The following is a 26,729-nucleotide window of genomic DNA, read 5'->3' as shown; positions in this document are numbered from 1 at the left end:
ATAAATAAATAAAAAATAATGTATTCATGCTAAAAATTAAACAAAATAATTTATAAATAGGATTAAGAAAAGTCTTCTCTCTTTATCTCATAAATATGGTTAGATGGGAATTATAAAAAAAATCTCACAATACGTGAGTCATAAGTTTGGTATAAAAAATAATAACAAAAACATGTTGATTGTTTGTGATGGAAAATTGATAGTAAATAAGTGCCATTTTAATATACCAATTAAATTATTTAGTTTTTGTAAGAAATGAAAATTCATAATAACAAAGAACAACCAGTCAACAACTGTCACGTGGTGGCGGCTCCTTCTTTTGCCAGTTGATGGGTATCCTAAAAATACTTGAGTGTTCACTCTCAAGTATTCTCAAGTTCTCACACGGTTTTCTTCACGCTGCAACACTCACCTAACTCAACTGATACACTCATCACACTAACCGGTCGTCGCTTTGGAGCACTGGCGAGGCTATGGCCGACGACGACAAATTAAACAAAGGCGGCCGGCCATATCCCAGCGCGCCGCCTCAATACGGCACATTCTATCCTCCTCCTCGTGGTCCTCCGCCTCCGCCTCCGCCCCCGCCCCCGCCCCCTCCCCCTCCTCCACCGCCTCCCCCGCCTGGCTTCCCCGAACCTGTTCCTCCACCCGGAGTCGTCTACCCCCCTCCCGGTCCGCCTGATTATTACGCTCAGGGCTACCAAGCTGTTCCTGGTATGGTTGTAATTCTTGTTAACGAAGTCACTTTCTTTTGTTTGGGGTTTCAAAATCAATTTGTGGCTGACGGTTTTTAATTCCATTTTTTTAGTTTCTGTAAATGCCATACTGAAGATGTTCGAAATAACACTGATTATATTGATGGGAACTTGGTTTTTGGTCATTGTTAGTGTTCTGTTTCTGCCACTTGCTTTAGCTTAGTCCCTGCGACTGTTTAGAACCCAAAAAAAAAAAAAATAGCTTTACCTAACTTTTATTGAGAGACTCCTAAACGTATTTCGGTTGGACTTGGGAAACTTGACAACCTGTTTGTTATAATGCGCGATAGAACTCCTTGGATGTTACTCAAAACAAAGACCTCATTGCTGAGTCTTTTATGCCAGAAGAAGTTCATTGCCGTTCTGTTCTTCTGATATCCCATCAAAGCTTATGTTCACTCCTTCAATGTCAAATAGGAATTCTCAGAATGTGCGAACTGTTCCACTCACTACATTATGTATAATATTCTCTGGTTTCAGGGTATCCCGTGGCTGAAGGAAGGCCTGTAAGACCACGCCGTCTTCGTTGTTGTGGTCTTGGTTGTGGTTGGTGCCTGTAAGTAGATTCTCAGTCCAGTGTTTCATTCATATCTTGGCGCTGCCTTCTTCTTTCAATGCTTCAGTTAATCAATATCAATTCATCTTAGCTTCTATCACCATCGACATTTGCCTCTGCTGAAACTTCATGAGTTCTCTTATTGTTAGACTAACTGTTGATTTATATGATTTACAAATGATATATACATATATATTATATCTGTGTGCTCGCGCGCGTGCTGACTTAGAATTTATGGTGGAATGTGAAGGTTTATATTAGGATTCTTCCTTGCTACGATACCATGGTATGCTGGGGCGGTGATTCTGCTGTGTTCCAGAAGATACGGGATGGACCCCAGAGAAAAACCCGGATATGTTGCTTGTTCTGTTGCTGTGAGTCATTCTAATAATTCCTCCTTCCTTTTTCTGGATCTAAATTGAAGGACTTGAAGGTTTGGATGTTCTATTCACTACACCATATCACAGTATGAGATATGAGGGTGTACTCTGTAATGCGAAGGAGATTAATTTTTCTTATGGCATTCCAAAAGAAATCATGATGCGTAAGATTTTCGTAAAGATTACAATAAGCTAAATTTGATGCTTCGTCTACACGTAACTAAACTTTTTTATTTTTCCTTTCTTCTTTGATATTTCAATAAGTTTATATGTACCTAAATATAAGACCCTTATACAGTGTGTACGTAACAACCTGTGCTATTAATTTTGTAATTTGATTATTGCGGGGACTGGTTTTGCAGGCTGTTCTCGTTACTATTGCTATTATTATCGGGGTGACGAAGGGAGCGCATCTCTGGTAATTTTGTCATTGATGGAGGAGGTCTGTACGTGAGCATGTGGTTTCTTACTAAAGCTATGCGAAGAATGCTAGAGACCTTATGTGCCTCAACAAATATATGTTTTTCTTCTTCCTCCAGGAAAAAAAAAAGGGCTGTATTACAATTGACAACAAATTCAGAGACGTCGCTATCTTTTTTATTTCCTAAAATAATGTATAGCAGTTCCACTTTACTATTTCTTATTTAAATATAAAATCCATTTTGTAGTATAAAAATTATATTATGGATAGCAAACATAATAGGATTAACATGCCACTTGTGATTCATAAATTAGCAAATTCAAATACAAGTATATCAACAGAGGTTAGGTTTAATGGAAGTAGCAAGTTCTTTATAACTAGACGAATCTTTATTGGGAAAAATGCTCCTATCAAGTACTTGACATGATATTGAACATGGTTACTTTCAATAAGAGAAATAAGGTAGAGAAGAAATAGAAATAATAATAATATCTCCCTTTTTATACAAAGAATAATAACCATCAAAGTGACGATGTACGTGCATAATTTTAATCAGAAGATTCATGTATATATATTGATGATTAGTGTTTATTAGTTGTTGTTCAATGAACTAAGAAATTTAATTGATTTATTTGATGAATATGAAGTGAATGTATATTTTTCAATCGGAAATGAAGAAAGAATTAAACAAACTGTCATGTGAATAATGATTTAATAGTTTTAATCAATATTAATAGATTACAACCTAAATTAATGGGACCAACCAGATTACATGTAAGGTGACGTTATGTAAATCATTTTATTTAAATTAGTTGATTAATTGAAACGCATGAGTACAAGGGAGTGCCACGACAGTAATGACAAAAATGAGAATAACCAAATCCACCCTAATCAGTTGACCAAAGCCGAAAAAGTTACCTAAAAAAACATTCTCTGATCTTCATAATAGGATACGAGGCGTATCTATTGACCTTTATTGTGTGGTTTTGAATCTGTATTGAGTTACTTTTATTGCAGGTAAGAATTCCTTTATGTGCTTTGGTCCATATCCAGCAGTGACCGTTGCAAACCCAGAAGACATAAACGAGGTTTTGAGCAACATTTCTGTATTTGAAAAGCTTCATTACAATCCATTGGTTAAATATCTCAATACAGGAAAATTAGACTACAATGGCGAAAAATGGATTGAACACACAAGAATTATCAACCCTGCCTTTCATTTGGAGAAGCTAAAGGTATACTTCTTTTTTTTTTTTCCTTTCTTTGCATTAGCTCTCTTAAGGGCAATGTATGCCGTTTTCCAGTTAATAAAAATTATGTCTATACATATCAACTTTGTGATACAAGGTTACCGACATTATATGAGAGTTGTAATGGAATGGCAAAGAAATGGGTTAGATTGGCGGGTGAAAGCGAAAAGGCATGTTGTGAGATAGATGCATGGCCTTTCTTTCAAAGCATGACCAGTGATGCTATTTCAGGAGCAGCTTTTGGAAGCAGTTATGAAGAAGGCCAACGAATATTTCATCTCTAATTTGAACGAGTTTTTCTTACCCTCAATGTCCTTCATTCTATTTATATCCCTGGTTGGAGGTAATTTGTTTGAGAAAATTTATCGTTAAAATTAAAAGTTATATCTTGTTTAAAGTTCTGATAAATTATGAAAAATTAGTTATATACGACTCACTTTGATTGTGCTCTTCCTTGTGTGTGTAAAGATTTGCGCCAACTAAGCTGAACGGGAAATTGAAAGAAATAGAAAAAAGAAATACAAGTGTTGATAAGAGCAATAATTCAAAAGAGGGAGCAGGCCGTGGGCGCAGGACTGGCCTCAAGTGATGATCTCTTGGATATGCTTTTGGAATCTAATGGCAGAGAAATCAAAGGCAATGGCAACAACTAGGACATGGGAATGAGCATTGAAGATGTAATAAAGGAAGGTAAATTGTTCTACTTTGCGGGACCAGAGACAACCTCTGTTCTTTCTAATTGGACAATTGTGTTACTCCTCCGATCCTTAATATAAGACCCATTTAAGTAATTTGATTAGATCAAGAAAGTTAGGTAAGTTAGTTAATTATGAGAAATATGACATGTTTGTCTTAAAACACCATAATCATCTTTCTTAATACCCCCTCTCTCTTCTACTTGATTATAGTTGAGGGAGTATCCATAAAGGTAATTTAGAAAAAATTGATAAATATGAAAAATGGGTCTTATATTTAGGACCAAAACCAACTCAACAATTAGGTCCTATATTAAGAACTGGAGGAGTACTCTGCAAGCATCTCAGTTGGCAATCAAAAGCAAGAGAATTTTTTCAAGTGTTCGGCACTCAAACACTTGATTGTGATGTGTTAAATCGCCTCAAAGTGGTAGGATTATATGAATATGATGTTTTAATTTTACTTCCTTTTCTTGTTTGATTTCTTGTCATTCCAAAGTATCATTAGTATTTATGTGTTATCGGCAAGTATGATATTGTACGAGGTGCTTAGGCTATACCTTCCAGCTCCTTTGGTACTCAGATTTGTATCAAAGGATACAAGACTTGTAAATTTGAGTTTACGTACTGGAACTCAAGTTACAATTCCGATAATTGTAATACAATAAGATCCTCAATTGTGGGGAAAAGATGCAAAGGAGTTCAATCTATAAAAATTTTCCCAAGGAATCTCTAAAGCAACCGAGAACCAAACCTCATATCTTCCATTTATGTTGGGTCTAAGAATATGCCCTGGCTAAAACTTTGCCTTATTTGAAGCTAAAATGGCTTTGTCCTTAATTCTTAAAAAAAAATTCTTTTGAGCTTTCTTCATCTTATACTCATTCTCCCTCCATAGTATTGACCCTTCACCCTCAACATGGCACCCACATCATTTTACGAAAGCTCCAAAATTCTTAGTTAAACGTTCATCATGCTACACTCTTTACAGAGGGAATTTTATGGATATATGTGTATGTTTCTGCACCAATAAAGTCAATAAACCTTGTTCTACAAGGGCATGTAATATATGTGTGCGTAAGTTATGAACATCTACCTGTATACTTAATGGTTATGCCAATATTCAAATCATAGTGTTATATGCCTCTAGATGGCCGAATTAGTAATTGTGTTTTCATTTTTTTTTTGTGTACTAGAAAATCATATGTTTCTGTTGCATACTACCTCCGGTTCTTAATATAATACCTTATTTGACTTCTATTTTGATCCTAAATATAAGACTTCAATCTACTTTGTCTCTTATATTTATGTACTCCTCCGATCCTAATTATAAGACCCAATTGACTTATTTGAGGAGATTAAGGAAGTAAGTTAAGTTGGTTATTTATAATAAATAAGTGTTGTCATTCCTAAAATATCCTTGCTAATTAAGTATATTGGCTAAAACTATCATTATTAGAAGGATTATTTTGAAAAAAAAATGCATAAATATAAGAGACAAAATGGATTGGGTCTTATAATTAGGACCAAATAAAAAGTCAAATTGGGTCTTATAATAAGGACCGGAGGAGTATTTTTTTTCAAGGTAATCATTATAACAATAATAGTTCTAACTAATACACTTGATTGGTATGGATATTTTAGGAAAGACCATATTTATTTATTACAAATAGCTAACTTAACTTGTTTTCTTAATCTCTTTAAATTAGTCAATTAGCTCTTATAATTAAGATTGGAGGTAGTATTCACTAAAGGGAAAGTTCCTTTGGATCAGCTGAAATTGAAATTGAAATTGAAATTGTTACTAAAATTTGCATTAATTTACAATCATTCTGAGGCTATGCAGAGTGTTGACTCAAATAACTTTGCAACATATTATGCCAAACAGAGGTTAATATATGTATTTTTATTTATAAACAGAGGTAACCTGTTTTCCATATCAAAAACAGAGGCTTGTATACGTATTTATATAGGTGAGAGTTTTCTGAAAGACCACCAGCCAATATCACTACATTTTTTTTTCTAAACTAATTCTTTCAACTAATAAACTAATATATAATCTAACTCTATATAGGGATATATTTTAGAAAAATCATGTTATATTTATTAGATTTCAATAATTTATTTTATTTCCTCAACCTATTCAAATTAACTTTATGTGAGTACTTTAAATTAAATAATATGTTTTTACCAAAAAAAAAATGTAATCCAAGTCACGATGAATCTCAATGAAAATCTTTTAACGAAGATCTCTTATAAAGAGGCGGCTGTATATAAAATGAGGGACCCTTTGTCATGCATAAATGTGTTATTCTTTATGTTTTTGGCTTTTTTTTTTATTGTTAATTATTGTCTTTACTTTCGCTTTTATACAAAAGATTACATCCATATGCCACCTATATCAGTCATAAAATTCAACGATTCTGCAATAATCGATCCTAACCAACACAATAATAAATAGCAATGTCATAATGATGGAGTGGATAGCAAAGCATCCAAGCTTAAAATTATACTTACTCTCTTTGATCCACAATATAAGTAGTCTATATAAAAATTACAGTGTAACACATAAGAAGTTGTCAGGATAATTACTACTCCTCCGGTCCTAAATTTATAATTTACATTACAAAATGAGTCTTATATTTGAGACTGGAAGAATAACATTTTCTCACTTTTGTCGTATTAATTATAAAATAGAATTTTCTCACATTCTTAATGGGTAAAATAAGAAAATTATATCTTTTCAGAATATATTTAATGATTTAACCACCATTACTTCATTTGTGAAAAAACTTAACAAACCTTTTATGTTATGGATGAGGAGTAGTTTTTTTTTTTTTTTTGGATCCTAGCTAAACAAAACAACAAAGTAACTACTGAAGTCAACGAACCTCCTAGTGCATCTTAATTGTTATGATTCTGGTCAGACCATTTGAAAATAAATCTTGGCCACCACTCCGAAAGTTAAGAGTGTTCACATACAGTACTAATAGACTTTGTCCTATATATAATATATTCAACCTGGTACACGTTCCATATTGCTTCGTTCTTACTACTATGTTCTATTTCTAATTGAAATTAGAGGGCCAACATTATATTAATGGGACCAACCTGGCTACAGGTTGGGGTGACGCTATGCAAACCATTTATTTAAGTTAACTAATTAAACTAATTGAACCATAAGAGACAATGTGGCTTAGAGAGCCACGTACGAAATGATATTAAATTAGTAATCCAATTTATCCGAACAAGTTACAAAAAAGAAAATACTCTCAAATCTTCAAATAAGATATGAGGCGTACGTGTCCATTGACCTATCAGCGATCCTCTTCATTCTGTTTGAGACCCCAACTCTGATCTCTGCTTCCTTTGCAGAGCCATGGAAGCCAATTCTATGATTGCTGCTATAGTTAAGGTGGTGATAGTGATAGTGATAGGAAGAGTGGTGAATTGGGTGTGGCTGAGGCCTAAACGACTTGAGAGATGTCTTAGACGACAGAACCTCAAAGGAAACTCTTACAGACTACTTGGCTTTGGAGACTTAAAGGAGATGGTTCAGATGTTTCAAGAAACCTACTCAAAGCCTATCAATATAGATGATGATATTATCCCTCGTGCTCTTCCTTTTCATCACCAGATGATTCAAAACTATGGTATGCCCCTTCACGGTAGTATGTTTTAATGATATATATAATTTGTGTTTGGAATCTGTATTGAGTTATCTTTTGTTGCAGGTATGAATTCCTTTATGTGGTTTGGTCCATATCCAGCAGTGACAGTTGCAAACCCAGAAGACATAAAGGAGGTTTTAAGCAACATTTCTGTATTTGAAAAGCTTCCTCACAATCCCCTGGTTAAATTGATCATTACTGGAATATTAGACTACAATGGCGACAAATGGGTTAAACACAGAAGAATTATCAACCCTGCCTTTCATTTGGAGAAGTTAAAGGTATGTCTTCTTTCTTTCTTGAACTCTCTTAATTAGGGCAATGTAAGTACCTTTTTCCCTTTAACCAAAATTATGTCTATGTATGGACTTATGCAAAGCTTAAGTTTGTGGCAGCTAATGTTACCAGCATTATATGAGAGCTGTAATGGAATGGTAAAGAAATGGGTTAGCTTGGTCGGTGAAAACGAAAAAGCTTGTTGTGAGATAGACGCATGGCCTCTCTTTCAAAGCATGACCAGTGATGCTATTTCTCGAACAGCTTTTGGAAGCAGTTATGAAGAAGGCCAACGAATATTCCAACTCCAATCTGAACAAGCTCATCTTACCCTCAACGTCATTCGTTCTGTATATATCCCTGGATGGAGGTAATTTGTTTGAGAAAATTTATCATTAAAATGGAAGTCCTGTCTTGCTTAAAGTTCTGATAAATTATGAAAAATCAGTTATATACTACTCATTTTGATTGTGTCTTGTTGGTACATGTAAAGATTTGTACCAACTAAGTTAAACAGGAGATTGAAACAAATAGAGAAAGAAATACAAGTATTGGTCAAAGGAATCATTCAGAAAAGGGAGAAGGCTAGGGAAGGAGGACATGCCCCAAGTGATGATCTATTAGATATGCTTTTGGAATCTAATCGCAGAGAAATCAAAGACAATGGCAACAACAAGAACATGGGAATGAGCATTGAAGATGTCATAAAGGAATGTAAATTGTTCTATTTTGCAGGACAGGAGACAACCTCTGTTCTCCTTAATTGGACAATCGTGTTACTCTGTAAGTATCCCAATTGGCAATCAAAAGCAAGAGAAGAAGTCTTCCAAGTATTCGGCAATCAAGCTCAAGTACCTGATTATGATGGTTTAAATCAACTCAAAGTGGTAAGATTGTATGAATATGATATCCTATTTTTGTTTTCTATTTTATCAATTCCATGTCATTCTAAAGTATCATTAATATTTTTATGTTATAGGTAAGTATGATACTGTATGAGGTTCTTAGGCTGTACCCTCCTGCTCCTTTGGTGATGAGGGTTGTATCAAAGGATACAAGACTCGGAAATCTAAGTTTATCAAGTGGAACTCAAGTTGCAATTCCAATAATTGTAGTACAACAAGATCCTCAATTCTGGGGAGAAGATGCAAAAGAGTTTAATCCACAAAGATTCTCTGAAGGAATCTCCAAGGCAGCCAAGAACCAAACCTCGTATCTTCCATTTACTTTGGGTCCAAGAATATGCCCTGGCCAAAACTTTGCCTTGCTTGAAGCTAAAATGGCTTTGTCCTTAATTCTTCAAAAATTTTCTTTTGAGCTTTCTCCATCTTATACTCATTCTCCCTCCATAGTACTGACCCTTCACCCACAACATGGCACCCATATCATTTTACGAAAGCTCCAAAATTCTTAGTTAAACATTCGTCAGACTACACTCTTTACAGAGGGAATTTTGTGGATATGTATGCCTGTTTGTCTGTACAAGGATAATATCAATAAACCTTGTTCTTCTACATGGGCATGTTATATATGTGTGAGTAAGTCATGAACATATACATGTATACTTGATGGTTATGCTAGTATTCGAGTCATACAGTGTCATATGCCTCTAGATGGCTGAATTAGTAATTGTGTGTTTTTTTTTTTTTTTGTGTACTGGAAAATCATGTTTCTGTTGCATATTCACTAAAGGGAAAGTTTCGTCGGCTGTTTTGGATCAATTGAGCTTGAAATTTTCACTAAAGTTTGCATTAAATTACAATCATAATTCTGAGGCTCTTGTACGTGTGCAGAGTGTTAGACTCAAATAACTCTGCAACATATTACGCCAAAAAATAACCATGTAACATAGTGAAAGATTATAGCGCTTATTCATAACATTATAATATCTTGTTTGATTATGATAAAACCAATTCAGCACAATAAGACCATTTATGCGCTCGTCCTTTACGATTTTCCTTTTAATTTATTTTAGGTAGCACTGTTCTTTTTCCTTTCATGGGTTGTTAACATATGCTCTTTAGACACACATATATTTATATTGATGATATATATAAATGATTATGTAAATAATATGCTCATATATATATATATGTATATCCATGTAAGTGGGTAAGTCAGGAAAACGTGGTTCTCGTCGGCTCAAGTGGTTCTAGAAAATCACAAGTATCGGTTGAAAATTTACTCAAGGGAAAGTTCCTTCCGTTGCTTTGTGGTCAATGTGAAACTTTGACTAATTAAGAGTATGCTTTTGATAAAATGTTTGCCTTTAACTTCGGTGCGAAGAATTTTAGAAAGAAGGTCATCCACGTTGTGAGAATCTTGGACATAGTTGTACCTGCTGACAATTCCTCGCTTTCTAAAATGCAGGCGAAATAAATGGAATTCCTTTCTTTTCTTTGTTTTTTTTTTTAAATTTGCATCTGTAATTCCTAGCGCAGAGCCAAGGGCCAACCTGTTCATCATCAATCAACCATTTAAGCAAAAGATGTTGCTGGGTTAACGACAGAGGATTATCTCTATGTATTTATAAACAGAGGTTTACCTACCCCTGTTTTAGATCTCAAAAACAGAGTTATATGTGTGTGCGTGTCTTCCACGCTTAGGGGGACCGGACTCGGCTGCATGCCACTCAGTCAACGCTGTCTTAATCAATTTGCTTCAGTCAATGGTTACTTGGCAAGTTGGAAAATGGGGACATGGGACAAAGGAGAGGGAAAAATCACTAACAGGTCCCACAGAAGGTAATTTATTATTCTGAGGTCTCACGAAATGTCAAAATCATTGACAGGTCCCAAGGGACCTCAAAGTAATATTTTCGTTTTGTAAAATGAAATTACTGCCCCTCATATTCCAGATTCACATTTGCTCTGTCATTACGATTTACAACCTCAGCAGCGACTATTAATAACATAATGAGAGGGCGTTAACAACCCTAACAGTATCCGTTAACAACTTACTTTATAGAATTATATAACCTCTACATAAAAGTAAATTATAACCAAATAATATAATACAACAACTTTAACACTAAAATGGGAAGCTTTTTGATATCATTAAGAATTTTAACTAGATCCAATAGGATTATAGTAATATTTTAATGCGAAGATCCATTTACAACCTCAATAGCGACTATTAACAACCGAATGAGAAGGCATTAACAACCTAAGCAATATCCGTTAACAACTTACTTTACAGAATATATAACCTCCGCATAAGAGTAAATTATAACCAAATAGTATAATACAACAACTTTAATACTAAAATGGGAAGCTTTTTGATATCATTAAGAATTTTAACTAAACCCAATAGGATTATAGCAACATTTTAATGCGAAGATTCATTTACAACCTCAATGGTGAGTATTAATAACCTAAAGAGAACTGTTGACAATCTAGGCAGTATCTATTAACAATTGACTTTATAGGATAATATAACCTCTAACAACTATATAAGATTAACTTTAAGACTATTTAGTTATAGTTTAGTTAGTTATAGTTAGAAGTTATATTATCCGATAAAGTTAGTTGTTAACAGACACTGCTATGGTTGTTAACAATTTTCCTTAGGTTATTAATACTTACTGTTGAGGTTGTAAATGGATTTTCGCATTAAAATGTTGCTATAATCCTATTGGATTTGGTTAAAATTCTTAATGATATCAAAAAGCTTCCCATTTTAGTGTTAAAGTTGTTGTATTATACTATTTGGTTATAATTTACTCTTATGCAGAGGTTATATAATTCTATAAAGTAAGTTGTTAACGGCTACTGCTTAGGTTGTTAATGCTCTCTCATTCGGTTGTTAATAATCGCTATTGAGATTGTAAATGGATCTTCGCATTAAAATATTACTATAATCCTATTGGATCTAGTTAAAATTCTTAATGATATCAAAAAGCTTCCCATTTTAGTGTTAAAGTTGTTGTATTATATTATTTGGTTATAATTTACTCTTATACAGAGGTTATATAATTCTATAAAGTAAGTTGTTAACGGCTACTGCTTAGGTTGTTAATGCTCTCTCATTCGGTTGTTAATAATCGCTGTTGAGATTGTAAATGGATCTTCGCATTAAAATATTACTATAATCCTATTGGATCTAGTTAAAATTCTTAATGATATCAAAAAGCTTCCCATTTTAGTGTTAAAGTTGTTGTATTATATTATTTGGTTATAATTTACTCTTATGTAGAGGTTATATAATTCTATAAAGTAAGTTGTTAACGGATACTGTTAGGGTTGTTAACGCCCTCTCATTAGGTTGTTAATAGTCGCTGCTGAGGTTGTAAATCGTAATGACAGAGCAAATGTGAATCTGGAATATGAGGGGCAGTAATGTCATTTTACAAAACGAAAATATTACTTTGAGGTCCCTTGGGACCTGTCAGTGATTTTGACATTTCATGGGACCTCAGAGTAATAAATTATCTTCTGTGGGACCTATTAGTGATTTTCCCAAAGGAGAGTCTCATAGAAATAAAGATTTAAAAAAGAAATAAAAGGAACAATCCAACCAGCTTGTGCACCAATAAAGAGAGGAAGAAAAACCCACTTAAATTGGGACCCTTTCTGTTATTTAAAGACCATACTTTTATGTCCCATGTCCATTGATCTTCGGCGATTGTCGTTGTTTAATTTGAGTCCCCCAAACTCTGTTCTTTCTCTGTTCAGCCATGGAAGCTCTAGAAATTCCTTCACTGAGAGTTGCAAATTCTCTTATTGCTGGTATGGCTATTTTCGTGATAGTCGTAGTGATCGGAAGAGTGGTGAATTGGCTGTGGCTGAGGCCAAAACGACTTGAGAGATATCTCAGAAGGCAGAATCTAAAGGGGAACCCGTACAGACTAGGGTTCGGAGACTTGAAGGAGATGTCTCAGATGATTCAAGAAGCCAAATCTAAGCCCATCAACTTAGACGATGAGATCATTCCTCGTACCGTTCCTTTTCATCATCAAATGATTCAAAACTATGGTACACCCCTTCCTATGTTGTCCCCGTCTTCTCTCCTTTGTTCTGTATTTCGTCTGAGTCTTTGTTAGAGGGAGAAACTCCTCTATCTGCCGTATGCTCTGCTCCGTATTGTTTCGCCACTGAACTAATTGAAATTGATGTGTTTGATATATAGTGAGAATCACTTTATGTGGTCTTGAATCTCTACTGATTTATTTTTATTATAGGCAAGAATTCCTTTATGTGGTTTGGTCCAACTCCACTGGTGACAGTTACAAACCCGGAAGATATAAAAGAGGTTTTTAGCAACATTTCTGTATTTCAAAAGGTTCCTAGCAATCCATTGAGTAAATTTTTAATTACTGGACTCATAGACTACAATGGTGAAAAATGGACGAAACACAGGAGAATTATCAACCCCGCCTTCCATTTGGAGAAGTTAAAAGTATACTCTCCTTCCTTGTTTCATGTGTTAATTCTCTTAATTAAGAGTGATTTATGCTTTTCCCCCCCTCTAATTTCAAAGCTTAAACTTATGACAGCTAATGTTGCCTGTATTCCGTGAGAGTTGTAACGATATGGTAAAAAAATGGGTGAGACTAGCGAATGAAAATGAAAAAGGTTGCTGTGAGATAGACGTGTGGCCTTTCTTTCAAACCATGACAAGTGATGTTATTTCTCGAACTGCTTTTGGAAGTAGTTATGAAGAGGGCCAACAAATATTCAAACTTCAAGCTGAACAAGTTCTTCTTACCCTCCAAGTCCTTCGTTCTGTTTACATCCCCGGCTGGAGGTAATTAGCCTGAGAAAAATTATTATTAAAGTCTTATGAGGTTTATATTCCTAGTAAATTAAAAAGAAGCGTTATGTACTCTCTTATGTATGTATAGATTTGTACCAACGAAGTTGAATAGGAGATTGAAAGAAATAGAGAGAGAAATACAAGCGTCGGTAAGAGGAATCATTCAGAAAAGGGAGAAGGCTAGGGAAACAGGACAAGCCCCAAGTGATGATTTATTAGATATGCTTTTGGAATCGAATCGCAGAGAAATCAAGGACAATGGCAACAACAAGAGCATGGGAATGAGCATTGAAGAAGTGATAAAGGAATGTAAATTGTTCTACTTTGCAGGACAAGAGACAACTGCTGTTCTCCTTAATTGGACAATTGTGCTACTTTGTAAGTATCCTAATTGGCAATCCAAAGCAAGAGAAGAAGTCTTCCAAGTATTCGGTAACCAAACTCCTGATTATGATGGCATAAATCGCCTCAAAGTGGTAAGGATATATGAATATGATATCTTATATGTTTTAAATGTTTTAGATTCATGTCATTTAGAAGCTTCATTAACATTTTTCTTCACACTTGATTACACTAGAATAATAGTCAATAATATTCATTTATGGAACAGGTAAGTATGATATTGTACGAGGTTCTTAGATTATACCCTCCAGCTCTTATAGTGAATAGGGTCGTATCAAAGGATGCAAGACTTGGAAATTTGAGTTTACCAGCTGGAGCTCGAGTTGCAGTTCCAGTAATTTTTATACACCAAGATTCTGAATTGTGGGGAGAAGATGCAAAGGAGTTCAATCCAGAAAGATTTTCTGAAGGAATCTCTAAAGCAACTAAGAGCCAATGTTCATATATCCCATTTGCTTGGGGTCCAAGGATATGCCCAGGCCAGAATTTTACTTTGCTTGAAGCTAAAATGGCTTTGTCCTTGATTCTCCAAAACTTCTCTCTTGAATTTTCTCCATCTTATGCTCATGCTCCTATGTCAGTTATGACCCTTCGCCCTCAGCATGGCACCCATATCATTTTACGGAAACTCTAGAGTTATTAGTTAAAGCGTCATCTAAGAAATAATTTTATGCGTGCGTTTGTTTACGCAAGTCATGAAAATATGTTTGTATTTGCTGTCTGTAGTCATTGAATGACTATCCTAGTATTCATATTATACAATGTTATATGCTTTTAGATGACTCTGTTAGTAAGTTTTAATCTTGTTTTGTATCTAAATTTACTGTTGGAGGGAAATTGGAGTCCCTTTGATTGCTTTCATTGAGTTTCCAAAAAAAAAAAAAAAACCCTCTAATTTTAAAAGTAATATATGAGGGGTATGTGTCTGAGACTTCACCTCTGATCTCTTTCTGTGCATCCATGGAAGCTCCAAAATTCTATCATCGTTGATGTAGTTAGAGTGGTGAAATATTACTTGAATTCTTACTAAGGCATCTCAATATTATTTCGGCAGAATTAATGAGTGTTTAAATGATTAAATTTTTTTAAAAATAAAAAATTTCAAGTTTGCTTTTACATCTCGAAAAAAGAAAAGAAAAGACAGCTGTCAAAAATATTTTTTTATAAATTGAGATGACGGTTCTCTCTTCCTGGGATATGATATGGGTCCCTACAGCTATACCCCCTCCCCCAAAAAAAAAAAAAAAGATTGACAGGTATGTGGCAAAAATGGATCCACTGCTCTGCACATCAGTCAACGCTGTCTCAACCATTTGCTTAAATCTTTGTAAAAGGGCAAATGTCGACAAGGAACTAGGGAGAGAGACACTGAAATGCACCTTAATGAGTTGACCAAAGCAGGAAAAGTCACCTAAAAAGACATTTTCCGATCTTCATAATACGATGCAAGGCCTGCCATTGACCTTATCTGGCGATTTAATTGGGGACCCCAACTCTGAACAATTACTCCTTCCTTTTTCTGGATCTAAATATAAGGACTTGGAGGTTAGGATGTTCTATTCACTACACCATATCACAGTACGAAATATGAGGGTGTACTCTAATTCGAAGGAGATTAATTTTTCTTATGCCTTCCCAAAAGAAATCATGATGTGTAAGGTTTTCATAAAGATTATGCAATTAGCTGAATTTGATGTTTCATCTACACTTAACTATTTTTTCTTCCTTTCTTCTTTGATATTTCAATAAATTTATATATAACAAGCCGCATTATTCATAAAGTAATTTTGTAATTTGATTATTGTGGGGGCTGGTTTTGCAGGCTGTTCTCGTTGCTATTGCTATGGAAACCGGTTATTTAAATTAACTAGTTAAATTAACTAAATTAATAATCCAATTCATCCAAACAAATTACAAAAAGAAAATCCACTCAAATCTTCAAAATAAGATGAGGCGTACGTGTCCATTGACCTGTCGGCGATCCTTTTCATTCAGTTTGAGACCCTAACTCTGATCTCTGCTTCCTGTTCAGAGTCATGGAAGCAAATTCTATGATTGCTGCTACAGGTATGGTGGTGACAGTGATAGTGATAGGAAAAGTGCTGAACTGGGGGTGGCTGAGGCCTAAACGACTCGAGAGATGTCTTAGACGACAGAACCTCAAAGTAAACTCTTACAGACTACTTGGCTTAGGAGACTTAAAGGAAATGGTTCAGATGTTTCAAGAAGCCTACTCAAAGCCCATCAATACAGAGGATGATACTATCCCTCGTGCTCTTCGTTTCATCACCAGATGATTCAGAACTATGGTATACCCCTTTATGGTCATATGTTTTAATGATGCATATAGTTTGTGTTTTGAATCTGCATTGAGTTGTTTTTATTGCAGGTAATAATTCCTTTATGTGGTTTGGTCCATATCCGGCAGTGACAGCTGCAAACCCAGAAGACATAAAGGAGGTTTTAAGCAACATTTCTGTATTTGTAAGCTTCCTCACAATCCACTGTTTAAATTGATCATTACTGGAATATTAGACTACAATGGCGACAAACGGGTTAAACACAGGAGAATTATCAACCCTGCCTTACATTTGGAGAAGTTAAAGGTATATTTTCTTCCTCTGTTTAACTCTTTTAAGGGCAATGTACGTACCTTTCTTCGATTAACCAAAATTATGTCTATGTATGAACTTGATACAAAGCTTAATTTTGTGGCAGCTAATGTTACCGGCATTATATGAAGAAGGTAATGGAATGGTAAGGAAATGGGTTAGCTTGGTGGGTGAAAACAAAAAACGCATGTTGTGAGATGGACGCATGGCTTTTCTTTCAAGCATGACCAGTGATGCTATTTCTCGAACAGCTTTTGGAAGCAGTTATGAAGAAGGCCAACGGATATTCCAACTCCAACCTGAACAAGCTCATCTTACCCTCAACGTCATTCGTTCTGTTAATATTCCCGGAAGGAGGTAATTTGTTTGAGAAAGTTTATCTTTAGAATTAAAGTCCTTTCTTGCTTAAAGGTTTAATAAATTATGAAAAATCAGTTATATACTGCTCACTTTGATCGTATCTTGCTTGTGTATGTAAAAATTTGTAGCAGCTAAGTTGAACTGGAGATTGAAAGAAATAGTGAAAGAAATACAAGTGTTGGTCAAAGGAATCATTCAGAAAAGGGAGAAGGCCAAGGAAGCAGGAGATGCCCCAAGTAATGATCTATTAGATACGCTTTTGGAATCTAATCATAGAGAAATCAAAGACAATGGCAACAACAAGAACATGGGAATGAGCATTGAAGATGTCATAAAGGAATGTAAGTTATTCTACTTTGCAGGACAAGAGACAACCTCTGTTCTCCTTCCTTGGACAATTGTGTTACTGTATAAATATCCCAATTGGCAAACAGAGGCAAGAGAAGAAGTCTTCCAAGTATTCGGCACTCAAGCACGTGATTATGATGGTTTAAATCGAGTGAAAATGGTAAGATTATATGAATACGATATTCTATCGTTATTTTCTATTTTACCGATTCCATGTCATTCCAAAGTATCATTAATATTTGTATGTTATAGATAAGTATGATATTGTGCGAGGTTCTTAGATTAAATTTTCCGGCTCTTGTGATGAGTATAAGCTTAAAAGGAAAGCTCAAGTCCAAAAGACTATTCTATAAGAAGGGAAAACCCTTTGAACTTATAAATCCCATAACAGTTGTGAGATTTATCAATGTGAAACTCATAATAGAGTATCCTTCTCGAGAGTTGATATTCCCAGTAGCTTTACTCTACAGCACTTCACTCAGTCTTCTTATTTCGTAGGTAGCCTTTTGCTATTGGTTGACTCTCAACGAAAACATCAATATAATAAGTATAAACTCAAAAGGAGAACCTATCCTAAAAGACTAACCTATTAGGTAGGAGACTCATATCATCTCCTTTGGTGATGATGGTTGTATCAAAGGATACAAGACTCTGAAATCTAAGTTTATCAACTGGAACTTAAGTTGCAATTCCAATAATTACTGTACAATAAGATCCGCAATTGTGGGAAGAAGATGCAAAATACTTTGACGTGTTGGATACACTAAAAAATATTTCACGATGCTAGACGTACTTAAAAAAATATTTCAGGGTGTTGGATGTATTATAAGATTTTTAGGGTGCCGGATGCTAAATACATCTTAATCCTCTATATATATATGTGTGTGTGTGTATATATAGCCGTGGGACGATTATCTAATTATTCAGATCAGTGTTATATGCTTCTAGATGGCTCGCTTGGAAATTATGTATTTTAATTTTTCGTGTTCTAGAAAATCACGAGTTTCTGTTGAAAATTCTCTAAAAGGAAGGTTCCTTCCATTGCTTTGGGTCAATGTAAGACTTTGACTAATTAAAAACATGTTTTTGACAAAAGGGCACAAGTGACGAGGGAGAGAGCCGCTGAAATAAAAAGGGGCCAAAAAAGAAATAAAAAAATGAAGAAAGAAAGAAAGAAAATCCCCTTAAATTGGGACCCCCTCTTTTCTTCAAAGATCAGATCTTATGTGACCCATGTCCACTGATCTTCAGTGATCGTCGTTGTTTAATTTTAGTCCCCCAAACTCTGTTCTTTCTCCGTTTAGCCATGGAAGCTCTAGAAATCCCTTCACTGAGAGTTGCAAATTCTCTTATTGCTGGTATAGTTATCTTTGTGATAGTGGGAGTGATCGGAAGAGTGGTGAATTGGCTGTGGCTGAGACCGAAACGACTTGAGAGATATCTCAGAAGACAGAATCTAAAGGGAAACCCGTACAGGCTGGGGTTCGGAGACTTGGAGGAGATGTCTCAGATGATTCAAGAAGCCAAATCTAAGCCCATCAACTTAGACGATGAGATCATTCCTCGTGTCATTCCTTTTCGTCATCAACTGATTCAAAACTATGGTACACCCTTTCCTATGTTGTCCCCGTCTTCTCTCCTCTGTCACGTATTTCATCCGTGAGCCTTTGTTTGAGGCTCTGTTTGGTTGGAGGCTTGTAAGGGGAGCGAGGAAGAGAGAAATATTATGTTTAATATTGACTAAACTATTCATACTAGTTTTTTAATATTCTAAGTTTGTTTTTCTTATTAGAAACTCCTTTTCACCTCTTTTCTTTTTCTTCCATCTTCATTTGTCATATTTTCTTCTCTCATCAATTTTATATCTGGAGCATAGTTCACTAACGCTGTCGTCATTTCTGCCTCCTCCCTCTGCTCGTCCATCTCCAAATATATAATAGCTAATATATCTATTAGATTCTAGTGTTTCCTACGTCTCTTCCCAAATTTGCATCATATTATCTTTGGTGATTTGATAAGCAAGATTAGCAAAGTCTGTTACTTGAAAATGAAAAGATCATTAGTTAAATTTTGGTTCCGATTTTATCGTGTTGTCCTAAAAAGGTGTATCTTATTTTGAATTTCATACCACACGTTAACTACTCTTTCTACTGCAATCGATGTCAATGTAAACGGTAACTTTAATGATACACTAGATTAGTATGTAAGTTAAAATGTATGTATATTAATTTAGTACCCAAAACTAACAAAAAAATTTTGTGATATGATATTTAAAAAGGAAAATTACATTAAGGTCCTACCTAAAAAGTTTAAATACAAAATAGTCTTTATTTGTCATATTTTCTTCTCTTACTAATTTTATATCTCCTGCATAAAAATATTGTAATCAAAGAATAAAATAGTCTAAATATAGAGACAATGACATATTTGCTAATTTATAATTACCTTCCCTCCCCTTCTTTTATGAACCAAAGAAGAAATCCCCCTCCCTTACTCTTTTCTCCAACCAAACAAAACTCATAACCTCTCTTGCCATCCTCTCCCCTTCCCTCCCCTCTCCTGCCTTCTGTTGAACCAAACAAAGCCGGAGGGAGAAACTCCTTTATGTGCTGTATGCACTGCTCCGTATTGTTTGCCACCGAACTAATTGAAATTGAACCCATGCTTATATGTTTGATATATAGTAAGAATCACTTTATGTGGTCTTGAATCTCTACTGATTTATTTTTATTATAGGCAAGAATTCCTTTATGTGGTTTGGTCCAACTCCAATGGTGACAATTGCAAACCCAGAAGATATAAAAGAGGTTTTTAGCAACATTTCCGTATTTGAAAAGGTTCCTAGCAATCCATTGAGTAAATTTTTAATTACTGGACTCGTAGACTACAATGGTGAAAAATGGACGAAACACAGAAGAATTATCAACCCCGCCTTTCATGTAGAGAAGTTAAAAGTACTTTTTTTCCTTCCTTTTTTTCATGCGTTAATTCTCTTAATTAAGGTGATATATGCTTTTTGTCTTTTTCCTAATTCCAAAGCTTAAACTTGTGGCAGCTAATGTTGCCTGCATTTTGTGAGAGTTGTGATGATATGATAAAAAAATGGATGAGACTAGTGAATGAAAATGAAAGGGGTTACTGTGAGATAGATGTGTGGCCTTTCTTTCAAACCATGACAAGTGATGTTATTTCTCGAACTGCTTTTGGAAGTAGTTACGAAGAGGGCCAACAAATATTCAAACTTCAATCTGAACAAGTTCTTCTTACCCTCCAAGTCCTTCGTTCTGTTTACATCCCCGGCTGGAGGTAATTAGCCTGAGAAAAATTATTATTAATGTTAAAGTCTTATCAGGTTTATATTCCTAAAAAATTGTGTTAAAAAGAAGTGTTATAAACTCTCTTGTGTACGTATAGATTTGTACCAACGAAGTTGAATAGGAGATTGAAAGAAATAGAGAAAGAAATACAAGCATCAGTAAGAGGAATCATTCAGAAAAGGGAGAAGGCTAGGGAAACAGGACAAGCCCCAAGCGATGATTTATTAGATATGCTTTTGGAATCTAATCGCAGAGAAATCAAGGACAATGGCAACAACAAGAACATGGGAATGAGCATTGAAGAAGTCATAAAGGAATGTAAATTGGTCTACTTTGCAGGACAAGAGACAACCGCTGTTCTCCTTAATTGGACAATTGTGCTACTTTGTAAGTATCCTAATTGGCAATCAAAAGCAAGAGAAGAAGTCTTCCAAGTATTCGGTAGTCAAACTCCTCATTATGATGGCATAAATCGACTCAAAGTGGTAAGGCTATATGATCATGATGTCTTATATGTTTTATATTCATGTTCTTTAGAAGTGTGATTAACATTTTTCTTCACACTCTATTACACTAAAATAATAGTCAATGACATTTGTTTGTGTAATAGGTAAGTATGATATTGTACGAGGTTCTTAGGCTATATCCCCCAGGTCCTGTAGCAACGAGGGTCGTATCAAAAGATGCAAAACTTGGAAATTTGAGTTTACAAGCTGGAACTCGAGTTGCAATTCCAATAATTTTGATACAACAAGATTCTGAATTGTGGGGAGAAGATGCAAAGGAGTTCAATCCACAGAGATTTTCTGAAGGAATCTCTAAAGCAACTAAGAGCCAATGTTCATATATCCCATTTGCTTGGGGTCCAAGGATATGCCCAGGCCAAAATTTTACTTTGCTTGAAGCTAAAATGGCTTTGTCCTTAATTCTCCAAAACTTCTCTCTTGAATTTTCTCCATCTTATACTCATGCTCCTATTTCGGTTCTGACCCTTCGCCCTCAGCATGGCACCCATATCATTTTACGGAAACTCTAGAATTACTACTTACAGCGTCGTCATACCATACATTCTTAGAAGCAATTTTATGCTGTGCGTTTGTGTACGTAAGTCATGAAAATATGTATGTATTTGCTGTCTATAGTCATTGAATGACTGTCCTAATATTCATATCATACAATGTTATATGCTTCTAGATGACTCCGCTAGTAAGTTGTAATTTCATTGTGTAATAAAAAAAAATCATGTATTTCTGATGCAAATTTAGGTAAGGAGGGATATTAAAGTTCCTTGATTGCTTCCACTGAATTTTAAAAATAAAAAGGTCCTCTAATTTTAAAAATAATATATGAATGGTATGTGTCTGAGACCCCAGCTCTAATCTCTTCCTGTGCATTCATAGGCTGATATAGTTATTGTGGAAAAATATTAATCGAATTTTTATTAGAAAAATTTTAAAAAAATGACTGTAGAATTTTAAAATTCCAAATTAGAAATAACTATAAATATGTATTGTTATTTGCTTTTTGAATGTAGTCATTTTCTTTATGAGAATAGTAACCAATACTAGTTTAGAATTTTAAAATTTAATTATCATTTTTTTGGGATTTTTTCTTCTTATTAAGGCACCTTAATATTATTTCAGCACAATGATTGAGAAGTGTTTAAATTATTGGTTTTTTTAAATAAAAAATTCCAAATTTACTTTTATTTCAAATTATAAATTACGTCTTGGAAAATGAGAAAGGGAAAGATTACATCTATCTTTAAATATGAAGGGTTTTTTTAAGGGAAAAAATTTATTAAGTTCTCAATAGTCAATAACTTGGTAAGAAGAGAAAGCAGTTCTAATTTGAGAAGTTTGTGGCAAAATCGGATCCGCTGCTCTGCACATCAGTCAACGCTGTCTCAATCATTTGCTTAATCAATTGTAAGTGGGAAAATGTGGACATGGAATCAGGGAGATAGCCACTAAAATGAAAGGGGCGTTTGCCTAACTGTAAAAAAAAAAATATTTTTGAAAAGTATGTTTTTTTATAAACAGAGACAAAATTCTCTACATATTTATTTTATATACCGTAAAAACACTTTTAAAATTATAGTTTTGTATCTATCTAAACACCTTGAAGATATAAAAAAAGGGAAAAAAAAGTAACAATTTCTACCTGCTTGAATTGACCCAAAAATGAAACAAAGATTTGCTTAAATTGTGACCCTCTGTCTTCTTCAAAGATTAGATTTACATGACGCATGTTCATTGATCTTCGGCCATTCTCGTCGTCCCCCACAACTATGTTTTCTCTCTGTGCCGCCATGGAAGCTCCAGAAACTCAGTCACTGACAGTAGCAAGTTCTCTTATTGCCGGTATAGTTATCGTTGCGATAGTGATAGTGATCGGAAGAGTGGTGAATTGGTTGTGGCTGAGGCCGAAACGACTCGAGAGATTTCTCAAAAGGCAGAATCTGAAGGGAAACTCATACAGACTTGGGTTCGGAGACTTGAAGGAGATGGATCAGATGATTCAAGAAGCCAGCTCTAAGCCCATCAACCTACATGACGATATCATTCCTCGTACTATTCCTTTTCATCACCAAATGATTCAAAAATATGGTATGCCTCTTCCTATGTTGTCCCTAGCTTCTCTCCTCTGTCCTGTAAAACAGTTTATTTTCATCTGTGATTTTCTTCGAAGTATTCATCTTAAGAGTGACTTGGTACTTTGTTTGAGGGAGAAACTGTTCTATATGCCTTCTGCACTGCTCTGTATTGTTCACCACTAAACTAAACCCTTCTATATGCCTTGTGTACTGCTAATATGTCTGATATATAGTGGTCTTGAATCTCTATTGATTTACTGCAGGCAAGAATTGCTTTATGTGGTTTGGTCCAAATCCAATGGTGACAATTACAAACCCAGAAGACATAAAGGAAGTGTTTACAAACATTTCTGTATTTGAAAAGATTTCTGACAATCCACTTAGTGAACTTTTAGTCAGTGGGCTTGTAGGCTACAATGGCGAAAAATGGACCAAACACAGAAGAATTATCAACCCCGCCTTTTATTTGGAGAAGTTAAAGGTATATGTACTTTCTTTTTCCATGTGTTAATTCTCTTAAAATAAGAGTAATTTATTCCTTATTTTCCCTAATTTCAAAGCTTCAATTTGTGGTAGCTAATGGTGCCTGCATTCTATGAGAGTTGTAATGAGATGGTCAAGAAATGGGTGAGATTAGTGAATGAAAATGGAAGAGGATGTTGCGAGATAGATATCTGGCCTTTCTTTCAGACTATGACCAGTGATGTTATTTCTCGAACTGCATTTGGAAGCAGTTATGAAGAAGGACAACGAATATTTCAACTCCAATCTGAACAAATTATTCTTACTGCCGAGATCTTTCGTTCTATTTACATCCCAGGCTGGAGGTAATTATCTTGCAAAAAATTATTATTAATAATATTAAAGTTCTATTGGGTTTATATTCATAGTTAATTATGCTAAAAAGAACAATTACATACTCAGTTGATTACATCCTATACTTTTGTATCTATAGATTTGTACCAACTAAGTTGAATAGGAGATTAAAAGAAATTGAGAAAGAAATACAAACGTCTGTGAGGGCAATCATTCACAAAAGGGAGAAAGCAAGGGAGGCAGGACAGGCCCCAAGTGATGATCTGTTAGATCTACTCTTGGAATCCAATCGCAAAGAAATCAGAGAGAAAGGAAACAACCAGAACATGGGAATGAATATTGATGATGTCATTAGGGAATGTAAATTGTTCTATCTGGCAGGACAAGAGACAACCTCTGTTCTCCTTAATTGGACGATCGTGCTTCTATGCGAATATCCAAATTGGCAATCTCAAGCAAGAGAAGAAGTCTTTCAAGTAGTCGGCACTCAAATCCCTGGCTTTGATGACTTAAATCGTCTCCAACTAGTAAGACTACATGAACATGATGTTATATATGTTTTAAGTGACTCAGATTCATGTCATTCAAAAGTATCATTACGTTTTGCTTTAGATTTGATTATGCTAGAATTATATCCAATGATGTTTGCATTTGTGTGATAGGTAAGCATGATATTATATGAGGTTCTTAGATTATACCCTCCAGCTCTTACGTTGGACAGGGTCATATCAAAGGATACAAGACTTGGAAATTTGAATTTACCAGCTGGAACTCGAGTTGAGATTCCAGTCATCTGGGTACAACAAGATTCTGAATTGTGGGGAGAAGATGCAAAGGAGTTCAACCCACGGAGATTTTCTGAAGGAATCTCTAAAGCAACCAAGAGCCAAGGTTCATATATCCCATTTGCTTGGGGTCCAAGGATATGCCCGGGTCAAAATTTTGCTTTACTTGAGGCTAAAATGGCTTTGTCCCTAATTCTCCAAAACTTCTCTTTTGAGCTTTCTCCATCTTATGCTCATGCTCCTATCTCAGTTTTGAGCCTTCGCCCTCAGCATGGCAGCCATATCATTTTACGGAAGTTCTGAGATTATTAATTAAAGGTTCATCATACTGCGTTCTTAGAAGGACTTTTTATGCATATCTGTGTGTGTGTAGATATATATAGATATTCAAGTGATGAGAGTGTGTGTGTATATGCTGTCTATAGTCGTTGTAATATTCAGATTATACGATGTCATACGCTTCTAGATGGCTCTGTTAATAAGTTTTCATATTGTTGTGCACTAAAACATCCCATGTTTCTGATGCAAATTTACTGAAAAAAGGGAAATTGAAGTTCCTTTGATTGCTTCGGCTTGGAAGACAGGATGGGCCTCATGGGCTACAAATTTTTTTCCTTGTTTTTTTGTTTGTGGGAACAATATTGATCTTGCAGAGTGATGAAATGAAAAAGGATGGCGTCTTTTTTATGTGTTTGAAATTGAGGCAGAGTACCCTGTTTAGTGCTCTCCGTTTTTCTGGCCCTTTGACCTCTCCTCTTCATTAATTAATAATTTAATACTCCTCCGGTCTTTAATATAAAATCTATTTAATTAATTTGATTATATTAATAAAGTTAGGTAAGTTGGTTAATTATAAAAAATATAACATGCTTTTCCTAAAATACCATAATCATTTTCCTTAATATCCTCTCTCCCTCTTCTACTTAATTATGATTGAGGGAGTATTTATAGAGATAATTTAGAGAAAATTGATAAATATAAGAAATAATACCAAAATCAACTCAACAATTAGGTCTTATATTAAGAACCGAAGGAATATATTGATTAAAATTATAAAATCATTGTTCATATAACAGGGTATCTAATTCTCTCTTCATTTAACATTGGAAAATATATATTCACCACTTTTTATTCATCAAATAAATAAATAAATAAATTTCTTAATTCACTGAACTAATCTAAGACGCACCAAAACACTGAATCATCGGTATATACACATGAATGTTCGGATTAAACGTATGCATGTACATCGTTACTTTCATAATTACTCCTCGGATACTTAATATATGATCTAATTATTGAATTGATTTTGGTTCTAAATATAAGACATATTTATCAATTTTTTCTAGGTTAGCCATATGGATATTTTCTCAACCATAATCAAGTAGAAGAGGGAAGGAAAATATTAAGGAAGATGATTATGGTGTTTTAGAAAAAAACATATCATATTTCTTATAATTAACTAACTTATCTAACTTTCTTAATCTAATCAAATTAGTTAAATAAGTCTTATATTAAGAATCAGAGAAGTATTATTCTTTCTATACAAACGGTATATATAAAGACATATTCATTCATTCATCAGCTTTTTTTCCCATGAATGCATGTAAAAATTTTTTGTAGGGGACAATTTTATTAGATGAATCAGCACAATTTTAGAAGCTGTAAATCTAGGAGTGTTTGATTAATTAGGATTAATTTAGCTTTTGTGGAGTTTGATTAGGGCTTTCAT

At 34.6% G+C, this 26,729-nt stretch overlaps 3 protein-coding genes across 8 annotated transcripts; all 3 read left to right on the top strand.

Moving 5' to 3' along the window:
- Nucleotides 1-386: 386 nt before the first annotated feature.
- Nucleotides 387-2,312, top strand: LOC114722048 (60S ribosomal protein L18a-like protein). The gene is made up of 4 exons (XM_028907969.1): nt 387-717; nt 1,239-1,314; nt 1,565-1,688; nt 2,057-2,312. The coding sequence occupies exons 1-4, from the start codon at nt 474-476 to the stop codon at nt 2,114-2,116; spliced, it is 504 nt and encodes a 167-aa protein (XP_028763802.1). The 5' UTR covers nt 387-473; the 3' UTR covers nt 2,117-2,312.
- A 3,274-nt stretch (nt 2,313-5,586) lies between these two features.
- Nucleotides 5,587-25,576, top strand: LOC114722043 (cytochrome P450 CYP72A219-like). Of its 6 annotated transcripts, none has more exons than XM_028907963.1 (5): nt 7,413-7,713; nt 7,795-8,012; nt 23,973-24,223; nt 24,352-24,739; nt 24,875-25,576. In XM_028907963.1, the coding sequence occupies exons 1-5, from the start codon at nt 7,440-7,442 to the stop codon at nt 25,298-25,300; spliced, it is 1,557 nt and encodes a 518-aa protein (XP_028763796.1). In that variant the 5' UTR covers nt 7,413-7,439; the 3' UTR covers nt 25,301-25,576. The 6 variants fall into 6 exon arrangements, with proteins under 6 accessions (XP_028763797.1, XP_028763796.1, XP_028763795.1 ...); XM_028907962.1 differs by lacking the exons at nt 23,973-24,223; nt 24,352-24,739; nt 24,875-25,576 and adding exons at nt 13,502-13,752; nt 13,850-14,237; nt 14,372-14,813; XM_028907961.1 differs by lacking the exons at nt 23,973-24,223; nt 24,352-24,739; nt 24,875-25,576 and adding exons at nt 8,127-8,377; nt 8,501-8,894; nt 8,987-9,534.
- On the top strand, nt 18,741-21,998 carry LOC114722046 (cytochrome P450 CYP72A219-like). Its single transcript, XM_028907967.1, has 5 exons — nt 18,741-19,087; nt 20,220-20,437; nt 20,539-20,789; nt 20,898-21,285; nt 21,411-21,998. The coding sequence occupies exons 1-5, from the start codon at nt 18,790-18,792 to the stop codon at nt 21,834-21,836; spliced, it is 1,581 nt and encodes a 526-aa protein (XP_028763800.1). The 5' UTR covers nt 18,741-18,789; the 3' UTR covers nt 21,837-21,998.
- Nucleotides 25,577-26,729: the final 1,153 nt, after the last annotated feature.

The sequence above is a fragment of the Neltuma alba genome, unplaced genomic scaffold (assembly GCF_004799145.2).
Source record: "Neltuma alba isolate B1F8T4 unplaced genomic scaffold, ASM479914v2 tig00012081_pilon, whole genome shotgun sequence".
Taxonomy (NCBI): domain Eukaryota; kingdom Viridiplantae; phylum Streptophyta; class Magnoliopsida; order Fabales; family Fabaceae; genus Neltuma; species Neltuma alba.
The sequence above is the reverse complement of the archived record's forward strand: the minus strand, read 5'-3'. Positions and strand labels throughout refer to the sequence as shown.